Source organism: Oryza brachyantha, chromosome 11 (genome assembly GCF_000231095.2).
Source record: "Oryza brachyantha chromosome 11, ObraRS2, whole genome shotgun sequence".
Classification (NCBI taxonomy): Eukaryota; Viridiplantae; Streptophyta; class Magnoliopsida; order Poales; family Poaceae; genus Oryza; species Oryza brachyantha.
Window position 1 is genome coordinate 4,679,100 of NC_023173.2, and position 11,803 is coordinate 4,690,902.

Genomic DNA, 11,803 nt, shown 5'->3' on the forward strand with positions numbered 1-11,803 from the left:
TTACCATTACACCACTACGCTCCTAACACGTAACTTATTAAAATCTTAACCAACTTAAATTCCATAGCCACCTCACTCGTGTGTCAACCACGTTCTCCATGCACTGTCTGCTTACCCAAAAAAAATACACATGCGGTGGAGAGAAGAGAACGACTCGACTAACTCGCGGAAAACATCATGGGGAATCTAAAATCAGGAAGAAATCCGTCGTCGTCCGACTCAACTCACGAAAGAAAAATGTAAGCAAGACGTTACGTCCGTCTCATGAAACATCAAGAAGTGAACAGTAAGGAATGGGGGGTAAAACAACCTTGGCCAGAACAACACGAGCAAACACAGAGTGATGACTTATTTGTGGTAACCAAGGGGCATAGAATTAGAACTACCTGGATCCAGTACTCTGTTTCTATTTTAACCGATGACGTAATTGGTTTTTTTATATATTTAATTATTCATCTTATTTATATTTTATTTAAATATACTTAAATATAAGTTATAATAAAAATAAATTTGGCAATAAGTTCAATCATACTAAAATAAATAATAACTCGTTTTTTTAATAAGACGAATAGTCAAACGTATGACGTTAAATCAACAACATTATCTATATAAATATGAAGGGAGTTTTTGTTTTCTCCTAGAAAAACGAAATACTCATATGTATTCCCACTGTTCCAAAATCATGTACTGCTGGTTGATTGTAAAACTAATATGTATAACTTTATACAATAATGAAATTTTAGATTTATAATTAATTGTGGGTCCAATCTTCAAAGTACGGCTTATATATACAAAATTAAAAAAACGATGGGACGACACTTTTTATCGTAATACATTTTTTTCTGGTAACGCACGGATTTTAAAGTATCAATTTTCAATTTGTACTAATCACAAAAAAATTTTCAGCCACCTTTTCTACTAAACGTAACCGGATCAATTTCCTCACCCAGTAATCCAGTATACATTACGGACTAGTATCCTTTTCTCCGTCGTCTCCCTTCCGTACGCGGCACGGACAGCCAGCCGGCCGGCCGGCGAGCTACTTCTCCGCCTCCGAGCTCTCCCTTGCGGTGGCCCAGGACCGCCGCCTGCGCTGATTCTCCCGCGAGCAGGGGGCGCTGCCGTCGTCACCGGTGAGCATCCATCCACATCCTTTTTTCTCATCTCTCTATTCACGCACTATTTTTCTCCGCCGGAATCTGCATCATGAACCCTAGATATGTTCTCTTCTGAATCTGGCGTAATTTGCCTTACTAATAACCTTAAGGGAGACTAATCACAGTTTTTTTTTTGTTCCCAACAAGTTTGGGGTTCGACACACCTAATTCCGCCGAAACTGTGCTAGTTTACCAAGCAACGGGTTGATTCCATGATACTCTAGGAACGAGCTGCTTCCTAATCATGTTGTTGTGTGTGTTGATATGGCTCATCTTTTTCGTCGCAATTTAGGAAATGTGTCTGAGGATTTCGTGCCATGAACTGTGATCGCGAAATACTAGTCTCATTTTCAACCATTTTGGTTATCCTGTTTGGAACCCATGAATTCCGTATTTCCAAAGGGAAAACGACCAGTTCTGTGAAAATTTTGCATTCTGAACAAAGCAATGTTCCTAATGTTTTAACATTATGCCTTCTTTATGTGCTCAGTTTCTTTAGGTGAACTAGAGTTTTATGTCCAATTTGTCTACACCAACTCTGAGATGTGTGCTACTTTTTTATTTTGTTTTGTTGGTTATTATTCTTTATGATCCGCCACTGACATGATATTTTATCTGTTTCCTGAACCTTCAACTTTGATGGTCTGAAAATTTCTGCTTTACAGCATATTCACTGTTTCAATATCAGAGGTTTACAGTCTAAGTGGTGAGTAGATAGGAGATAGGATCAGGGTCTATTTTATTGAATTCACAGTGTCTGAAGAAACACTTGATGGCTTGATCATTAATAGTTAAGTTTTGCTCATGTTTTTTTATATGGTTTATATTTGGTTAATGCTCGCAGTGCAAAGTTACTATCCTGTATTAATTTATTTCACTCTAAGAGTTGCTAGTGCAAGTACATGTCCAATTGTGTTTCATCCTATGTTAAATCCATTTTATTCTAGTATCTTTTAGTGCGTATGACACCAGCATCAATTTTCTGACAGAATCTTAGAGATCAAAATGCATGTCATTAAGCTTAATTGAGTATTACTTGTGTTTATAGCTCCTGGTTGTTGCTTATTTATATGTCAAATTCATCTTCTCTGGTTGGTACTTCCAAACACCACAATACATTATGCTTTCTTCAAGAATGGTGATTTGCACAACCATCCCATTGTATTCAGTTTGCTTTTTGAAAACTACAGCTTACCTGGATTGTCCATATTAACTTCTTACTTCGTTTGTTTCCAGTATACGTCCGTCTTTTTGTTGTAGTTGTTAGAAAATAGAGAATACACCCATTACTTCATTGATTGTACAGTTCAATCTGAGCAATTGTTGTAGCTGGAATTTTATGTCAGTCTGCTTTCATGTTTCTATATTTGCAGAACAAGGTAGTCTATAAACATAAGAGTATAATTGGGCTCAAAATTTTTCATTGCATTTTTTGGATCGGTGATATTTCTATTTTCTTTAATAGGTAGTAAAAATAATTTCTGAACATAGACTGCCGAATTCACCTAGGGGTATGAGCTAAGTGCAGTGCTATATGATTTGAACTGTTCCCATTGGTATTCTGATTGCAGCCACAGTACCATAAACCTAGTACCTTGTCGTGTTTGTTTATTGAGATATTTGCTGTTAGTTTTCTACCTCTTACTGCAATTATTTATTTGCATGGTAGAAGTAAATCAAAGTTGCAGAGTAGGTTTAACAGTTCCCACTCTTACCAGCACCATGTGACAAACTGCAGCAATGCTAATATGGATGGCATCAGTTACAGGAGGATGAAACCAGTCATGCAGCGTTCAATCATGGAACACATGCTATGGGTCATAATGGTAATTAATCCGATGTCTCATGATCTTAAGCAGAGCAAACTAGACAAACTCTATTTCACCATCAATTTTTTAGAGTATTTGGGCAGTTCAAGTAGAGGAACTTTTGTAGCTGAGTTTTATGTCAGTCTGCTTTCACGTTTCAATATTTACACAACACGGTAGTTTATAAACATGAAAGTATAAATAAAAAGATCGAGCTTATAATTTTTATGACATCTTTTTCATATCAGTGATAATTCTATTTTATTTATTAATAATTCTCAACAACTGGTTCATCTCATAGTATGAACTAAGTGCAGCGCATATTATTTGTATTGCTGTCATTGGCATTCCGATTGCAGCCACAGTACAATATGCCAAGCATCTTTTATTGTTTCTTTATTGAGATATTTTCTGTTAGTTTTCTACCTCTTGCTGCAATTATTTATTTGCATGGTAGAAGTAAATTAAATTTGAAGAGTAGGTTTAACAGTTCCCACTCCTTTTATCTGCACCATGTAACATGCTGCAGTAGTGCTAATCTGGATGACATCCGTTACAGGAGGACGAAGCCAGTCATGAAACAAGTGCTGCAGGGTCATAACGGTAAGTTACCTGATGTTTCGTGAATTTAAGTGAACAAACTACACAAACCAGTTATCAAATGTGTACAGTATTGCAGTCATTAATAGCTGGCATTCCTCAAATTAAACCTTGTTATTGTCATGTACATGTTAGTGGATGTGAGGCCTCAGTAATCCTTTAGCTGCATTGCTAAAGGAACCTGTGCTAGTCTTGCATCTTTTGTAAGGTGCAGTACTACTATACATTAGCCTGGAACCACTGCTCTTTGGCTTGTGGGTTAGTTTACATGATGTACATACATATCTCTTTGGAACCCTATCAAAATCACTGATTCCAGCACACCTAGTGTGCATCCACACATGGCAAGAGTCACAGGATAGCATTCTCTCACCATCGTCGTCCTTTGCTCCACATGGGCAAATAACCGTCCATTTGTCCACACCCCTCTCCATTCTGTAAACTGCAAACCGTCGTTCACCTCCAATGCACCTGCCTTTGATGTGAACAACTCCCTTAGATCCAAACAAGAGATTGATTTGTGTGGTCTCGCTTGCAGTTGCACAATCAAGAAGTTGGTCAGCTACAAAGCTCTGAAACATTAAGTAGATGTCTCGAAATGCTCTAACAGCCTCCGCTTTTAGATCGCCAACAGTTGCTGTTTGTGGAAGTGTTAAGAGCTCCACTGGAATACAAGGTGGATCATCAACCTGTTCAGCTAGTTCCACTTGGCACCAAATGTGCAACTGTGATGGGTTTTGAGGCAAGAAGTCTTCTTCCAGATCATAATGCTTGATGAATTGCTTGCAGTCCAAAAGGATCATCGCAGACCTCCTGGTTTGCTCATAATTTTCTTCTGGTCTACAAGGATGCATTGTATATGGGTAGAGGAGTGCATCATACAAGAACTTGATGTCACGAGATAGATGATCTTGGGTTAGGGTGCATATGTTATTTGCTGGGAAGAGGGTTTCAGCTGTAAGCCTGCAGTGAAAAAATAGTTAGAATTTGGATTCTGAAACAAGCAATTAGATAGCATGCAAGCCATAACCAGATATGAGCCACCAACCTGTACTCTAATGTGTTCATCTCACTGTTGCATCGAACTGCGACAACCATCCCATCATTGGTTCTTGTACCACCCAGCGTCTTGATGCAGTAATCGACTAGCTGTGGCGAACCAATTGGATGGGATGTAACTGCCTTTAATGTCCGTGTAGCAACCCATCTACCTGCAGCACGGAGAATTTTAAGAGCAACATCTGTTGTTCGCTGTAATTCCTCTTCAGGCCATTTCTCCTCTTGATAATGGGCCGCACATGCCATCTCTTGACAATGGACAGCATCTGCCTGTTTCTTTTTGTGCACTGGGTGGGTATGGTGCTGCACACTGTTGCTGGTGGCAAGTCCCATCATGTAGAGGAAGAGTTCACGGATTGTTCTGAGAGGGTAACTTGAGAGAGATTGGTAGAAGGCAATGGTATTCTGTAACTGGTTTCGAGGAGACCGGGAGTGGGGGAAGAAGTTAGATAGTGGCACTGAGGATATACTGTCTACAGCTTTGCAGTAAGCTTCAGGTGTGATTCCAAAGCTTCCGCTGCTTAGTTTGAATCCCCAAAGGCCATACCAAGAACAGCCAGTGGCAACAGCATGGAGGCTTCGATAGTCAACACCATACTTCTTTGAAACATCCATCACTGAAACTTTTCTGCAATTTATTAGGTGTTTTTACATGTTAGTATGGTCTGCTGAAAAACTACAGATGCTGAATGCAAATAAGCCTTGTTATGCTGGGTTCATAATAATCATTAGCCATCACTTTACCTAACCCTGAGGTTTCTGCAGAGCTGATCCCAGAAGTCCATCAGTTGGGATCCTGTCATGACACTGGATCCTCCCTCACGGCCATTGACCCGGACAAGGTGGCCAAAGCCGTTTTCATGGACTATGCCATGCAGCAAATGACCTGGACTCTCCAGCTGCACATAGTCCCAATCTTCCGGATCGTCACGAGAGAGGCTGACGTGGTTGCAGGATGGGCATCTGATGACAACACCACGAGATGAGGCCACACAGTTGAGTATATTTTCTTTCCGTAATCATGTAAACCTGGAGATCCTGATTGATGTGAACTGGCAATGGAATTTAGAAGCAGATTAAACAAACCTTGTTTCATGCAGTGCCACCATGAACCCACAACACCTGCAGGTTTTGGAGGTGCCAATTTCGTTCTCATTGCGAATTATGAAGTGGTACCTCTTGGAGCAAACAGGGTGCTTGCTCCAGCCTATGTAACAGTAAGGCAAGGCAAGTGATATTTAGATTTCGTCCAGAATTGTATTGATCTAATAATATCTTATATTAATATCAATTGATCTAGCTCATTTTATAGCGCTGGAATAGTTTGTAATAACATCGAGATTGGTTTGGCTTCCAACTGATATAACATGCAAACATTATAGTATATACAAAGCGAATTTGGATTAAGTAAAGTGAAATATGGATACTAATAATGGGAGGGGGTCTTCACCTCCAGCAAAACTACTTGTTTCATATTGTAAGACTTTTTAACCTTATATAAATTCATTAATTGATAAATATATATAATCTATATATATATATATATATATGTCTAGATTTATTAGCATCTATATAAATCTAGGCAAGAATAGAAAGTCTTATATTATGAAATAGAATACTTTTTTTCTCCTCTTAGATTCTTATCATGTTTTCTCCTTCCCCTTAATTCTTACTTTTTTTTCTCCTCTTCGATTCTTATCATTTTTTCTCCTTCCCCTTGAATTCTTACCTTTTTTTTCTCCTATCTCCCCTTCGATTCTTATCATTTTTTTCTCCTCCCCCTTGAATTCTTATCTTTTTTTCTCGTGTATCATTTTCTCCTCTTTCCTCTCAAATGCAGCGCACGTCTCCGTCAAAATTTATTTTTTTTCTTCACCTCAATTCTTATCAATTTTTTTCGTCATTCCATGGACAAACACATAATTTTCTTGCAGAGGGAATCAAATTTTTCATTCAAATTTATACAACATCATCTCTATTATTTCAGAGAAGGTCAATAAAATTTTGCTACTTTGAATTAACTGCACCTACAAGCTATAACATCGCAAGAAAAGAGCTTCACAAACATGCAAATACTCATATTCTACCTCTCCTCTCCCACAAACATGCAAATATTGATTCCTCATGGTCTACCTCTCGTTGTAAACTACAAAAGACGCCACCAGAATTGGAAACTCTCTTCCTTATCACCATGAATCTTACCAGATCGAGCATTCCAAACATGAATCTTATCAATTCGACCGACAAAAAACAAAGGCAAAAGAGGAACTCCCCAAGGTAATCCTAATGTAGGTCACAAGAAAACCACTGAGATGCATGTGAAACTAGTGACTCGCTCACTCACCAGCAACAGTGCAGTGCTCGCAGTGGACCCGCCGGGCCTTGGCCACCTCCTCCTCCACCACCTCCATCACCGCCGCCGCCGCCTCGCCGCCGCCGTCGCCGCAGGCAAACGCGACCTGCCACGACGACGTGCCCGGCCAAGACAGCCCTTCCATCTCCGGCGACGGCACCGCGCACCGCGCCAGGAACTCCCGCACCCGGGCTCGGAACGACGACGACGACTGCGCCGGCGCTGGCGCCGGCGCCGGCCTCGGCTTCTCCCCGTCCGCCGCCTCCGCGGGGAACGCCCCCATGTCGTCGAGCAGCGACGGCCCCGGCGCCGTCACCCGCGCCCGCTTCGGCGCCCTCCCGCCGCCGCAGCCGCGCACCGCCATCGCCACCGCCGACGCCCGCCTCCGCACCGCCATCTTCTCTCTCCACCCCCCCACCCGGAACCGAACCGAATCGCGTTGACGCGCGCGGCGCGGGGGCGGCCCTGAGTGGTTTGAATACCGGAACGCGACTTCGAATGAGGCACAGCAAGAGGAGCCTGGCGGGAAAAAAGGATCGGCGAAACTTTTGGCGCGCGCGCGCGCGGGGGAAAAAAATTTCGGGTTATGGATCTGGACGCGGGAGGGGGATGATGCTGCGGGTGTTATTTATAAACACGAGGCGGATTTATTTGCGGCATATCCGGATCCACGTATGGTAATCCAATGGTAGGTCGGTTCGCTTCGCGTGGGGGGAAATTACGAGTCTGCCCCTGCCCCTCCCCCCTGCCTGCGCGCGTGTCGGTTCGTTCCCCGACGCGATCGAACACGTCAGCAGCGAGCGGGCGTGGGAGCCTCCGAGGCGTGGGGTGGTGGGGCCCACTGGGCCGCCTACCTTCGAGGTGTGGGCCCATGGATGTTTTGTTAATTGGGTTGGGCCGTGGATTTGGTAGAGTAAATGGGCTTAGTGTACATATTTGTCTCTACAACTTTCTAAATTTGTTTTAGCAAAGAATGTTCCCTTCTTTAGCCGATACGGATGTAGTAATATCTACTATACCATACTCGTTTTTTGGAACTTTTAGCCAGATATAGGGAAACATTGGAATTAACAAACTACGCATTAAGATTTTTTCAACATATAAATAAGGATTGGATATAAATGTGGAAACATTATAAAACCATGCTTTGGTGATTTTTGTTTATAGTAATGGAAAATTGGCAATCGTGTTAAACCGGTTGAGTGTGTGCGAGTAGATGGCAGGGTGAAAATGGTACTGAAGTTTTTCGACGGTACCGATACGTGCTTTGAGCATGTATGATATATATATACACACACACACACACATTCTGTCTGTGTTAAATATAAGGTTAGTTAAATTCATAAATATGAAAAAATATCCCAACCATACCGAGTCAATTTCTATAAAAATAATATAAAAGTAATAACCTTTTTATATGTAAGTAGATCCTGGGGCGGTCTAATGCGCGTGCTATGGCGTGCGGTTGGTTTAGGTTGCTACACGCATACGTATACATATTCTCATATATATTTATAAATTTTAGGCATACAAAACATAGAAACTATCTATATGAAGAATACTATATATACACAGAACATTATAGATATAAACATATATACATAAATTTATACATACAAACTTTATACACATAAATTAAAAAAATCTCTTTCATACACACATATATAAATAATTTACCACTACTTTTTCTTCTATATTGTGTCAGTCGAATGATAGTTTTAATGGTATTTTTTAATTTTTCAAGTAACAGTTTTGTAATATCAAGTGTAAATTTGTAATTGCCCTTTTGATTAATGACGGGTTAGGTTCGTGATACATGTTTCAAAAAAACATTTTGTTTGATCTCCGAATGTGAAAATGACTTTCGGTCCATACTTCTCAAAGACAGAAAAGAGCTACTCCCTCCGTTTTCACAGTATAAGACTTTTTAGTCTTGGCTAAACTTATATAAATATTAATTAATCTAGACATGTATATAAATTATATATATTTATCAATTGATAAATTTAGACATCGCTAGAAAATCCTATAATATGAACGAAGGCAGTATCTAGCACGGCTAAAGCATGCCGACTGGAACAAGATGCTATGTTGATGCAACGATGCATCTTGGAATGGCAACTTGATTTGGTACTTGGATCTTTATTCACAATGATGCCACACACAGATTTATGCTCATTCTAGCTTGCAGTGCAGATTGGAGCTCTCCTTTACAGGCGGAGCTCGCAGGCATTTGGGCGGGCGTATAAACATAACAACAGGACTGCAAATCAGCAGTGTTTCTGACAAGTTCACTTTAGTGGACACAATTAGCAAACATGATTTTGAATCTAACCCAAAACATTAGAGCTTGAGAGCACTGATGTCCAAATTCCATCGTCATATGCAAGACCACCCATCAACTTCAAATGGATATCAAGAAGTCTGAAAGGTGCAGCAGATAAAATGTCCAGAGCATGCAGAAGAAGGCCAACTCAAGCACCTACAAGAAGGAAGTGTCACAATCTACGCTCCATCTTGTCCGTCGATCGACAAAATCGATACACACACTTCCGGGGTTCAAAACAAACATTACATGTAAAGTTCTTTCAATTATAATTAAAGCCATGAGTTTTCAAAAAAAAAAAAGCTTCAAAGCAAACACACACCGCGCGAGTTCCTTGCAACGAGCTTTACAAGGGAAAAAAGTTCACCGGAGGTGCCTTAACCCCAAAATTAGAAATATATATAGCCTGTGCTTCGCCCTTCACACACCGCCGTGTACCAGTGTGGGAGAGAGAGAGGAGAGCACCGGAGAGAAGGGAAAAGAAGAAAAGAAGGAAAGAGAAAAAAAACCTGACATGTGAGACCCATTGTATGCCACTTCAGCAAAATCAGGCAAAAATAAAGTCAATGCTATCATGAGACCTTGTTTAAACGGCTTATGTGAGTTTAGGAGGTATATATTTCTGGTTTTAGGGTTAAAAAACCTCAGACAAACTCGACGTTAGGTTAAGGGACCTCTGGTAAACTTATTCTTGAATGTGCAAGCCTGTACCTTCCTCTCCCTCCACCAGCTGGCCCAGGCTGAATTCCAAGCTGGAGTGAAAGAGGCCCAGGCCCAGGGGGCGCAAGCAAACCCTGGGTGGGCCAGGTAGCCCAACAGGGAGTACGGCCCAAATGGAGAGGACGAACCCAACCAGGCCTTGACCTCTCTACTGGTTAGAAAAAAGGAAATCAAATCACACGTCAGTTCTTCGCGAAATAAATTGACGGGAAATTACAAAAAAGAAACTTTAGATTTTTTATACCAGTTGACCGCCAAAATAAATAAATAAATAAATTGAAGCTGTCATTATCATGCAAACTGAACTTTAGCTTGTTCTAGATATGAAAGCGAGTATTGAAAAATAAACAGGTAACCTGTACGCAGAACCTAACAAATTTTTAGCCTGTCCGTAGCACTTACAAAATACATTTATACTTATCTAATTAATTTCAGAATTTCAGAGGTAGCTCGCAAAATGAATTGGAAAGAAAAAAAATAGCATGGCCTTCTTATGTAATGTAAACAATCAATAAATTACATGGACGACGAAGGTTTATTGTTGCTAATTAATTCAAGAACTTTTTTTCATAAATATGCTGTAAAACAAACCGTACTTAAAGTTTTACTGTACTTGCCTAACTATTTAATTTGTTTTTGAAAGAAACCGACAAATCATACGCAGATAGATATCCTTCGTTAATGTTATATGTTCTTCGACCATAACACACGCAGAGTCAGACGAACATTGATCATCGATGATCAATATATAGATGATTGATAGACACCACTCTTGCTAATTAATACGCGACCACGCGTTTAGGGCGACCCAGTGGTGGAACCAGAAAATAAAAACAGATGGGGCGGAGTCGACAAGAATACATGAACATAATCCATGCCATATAACTATAATCATTTATAATTCACCATACACTTAAAGATATATATAATTCATCATATGCTAAAAGATAGTAGAAAAACCACAATTTGAAAAAAAAATATCAATTTGATAGTCAACTAGTTAAATATCAATTTCATATTGTTAATGGTTAGAGAAGACATACCGCAAGTAAATCACTTTGTATTTTTACGGACTCTACGAGGCTTCGGCAAATCTATTCTCCGATTACCCATGGCTTGAAACCTTTTCTTAACCTCTTCAAAATCAAAATCAAGTACTCAAAAAATATTCTTCTCGATATAGCACAATATCAAGTCATTAAGCCACTCATCAGACATTCTATTGCATAAAATATAGTAAATTAGTAATCTATTAGTATGTACTATTCTAGTATTCTACTACAGTACTACTAGATGTCTAAATACAATCTAATTGAGTAAATTAATTGTGCAGATAAAATAAGCACACTTATTGACTTACACAGCACAGGCAATGGCGCAAGGCAATCAACACCTGGTCGCAGGAAATTAGCCCTCAGCGGCTTAGCCGGAGCAGCGGAGCAGAAAAAATCTGGTGGCCGACGGCGTCACGGACGGGCTCACGGCGATCAGACAATCAGCAGCGGACAGCGGCAGCCGCCGACCGGCAAGGCGACGACCTTGTGGGCAGAGGGCAGGAAGACGAGAAGTTGGAGAACGGCAGAAGAGAAGCCGACCGAGAGATGAGAGGGAGAGATAGGGCATCGGTGCGTTGAAGCGGCGCCGAGCAACCGAGAAATCGTGTGCGTGCGTGACTTCCTTCCACTTGGGCTGCCTCTGTCTCCCAATGGGCTGTAGCTGGGCCGGTCGCCCCACCCTGCCCAATGGGCCGGTCCGCCCCTGAGGCGACCATAACACACAT

At 40.8% G+C, this 11,803-nt stretch overlaps 1 protein-coding gene and 2 long non-coding RNA genes across 5 annotated transcripts; 1 reads left to right on the forward strand and 2 right to left on the reverse strand.

The window, feature by feature from the left end:
• Nucleotides 1-966: 966 nt before the first annotated feature.
• LOC107305337 lies at nt 967-5,816 on the forward strand. 3 transcript variants are annotated; one of them, XR_001551497.1, is made up of 5 exons: nt 967-1,133; nt 2,876-2,983; nt 3,525-3,568; nt 5,390-5,619; nt 5,725-5,816. It is a non-coding gene; the product is annotated as an uncharacterized LOC107305337 (long non-coding RNA). The 3 variants fall into 3 exon arrangements; XR_001551496.1 differs by having other exon boundaries at nt 2,896-2,983; XR_001551498.1 differs by having other exon boundaries at nt 2,920-2,983.
• Nucleotides 3,564-7,560, reverse strand: LOC102722812 (PHD finger protein At1g33420-like). Its single transcript, XM_040529023.1, has 5 exons — nt 6,969-7,560; nt 5,711-5,831; nt 5,369-5,587; nt 4,614-5,252; nt 3,564-4,528 (listed from the first exon to the last, which is right to left on the reverse strand). The coding sequence occupies exons 1-5, from the start codon at nt 7,372-7,374 to the stop codon at nt 3,697-3,699; spliced, it is 2,217 nt and encodes a 738-aa protein (XP_040384957.1). The 5' UTR covers nt 7,375-7,560; the 3' UTR covers nt 3,564-3,696.
• A 1,498-nt stretch (nt 7,561-9,058) lies between these two features.
• Nucleotides 9,059-11,589, reverse strand: LOC107305300. Its single transcript, XR_001551429.1, has 4 exons — nt 11,384-11,589; nt 11,067-11,159; nt 10,015-10,174; nt 9,059-9,459 (listed from the first exon to the last, which is right to left on the reverse strand). It is a non-coding gene; the product is annotated as an uncharacterized LOC107305300 (long non-coding RNA).
• Between the last annotated feature and the right edge of the window lie 214 nt (nt 11,590-11,803).

Coding starts and splice junctions, on each gene's coding strand:
- LOC102722812 (XM_040529023.1), bottom strand. CDS start 7,374: ATGGCGGTGCGGAGGCGGGCGTCGGCGGTGGCGATGGCGGTGCGCGGC. Junction 5,253..5,368: donor TGCAGAAACCTCAGGGTTAG/GTAAAGTGATGG, acceptor AATAAATTGCAG/AAAAGTTTCAGTGATGGATG. Junction 4,529..4,613: donor ATGAACACATTAGAGTACAG/GTTGGTGGCTCA, acceptor TTTTCACTGCAG/GCTTACAGCTGAAACCCTCT.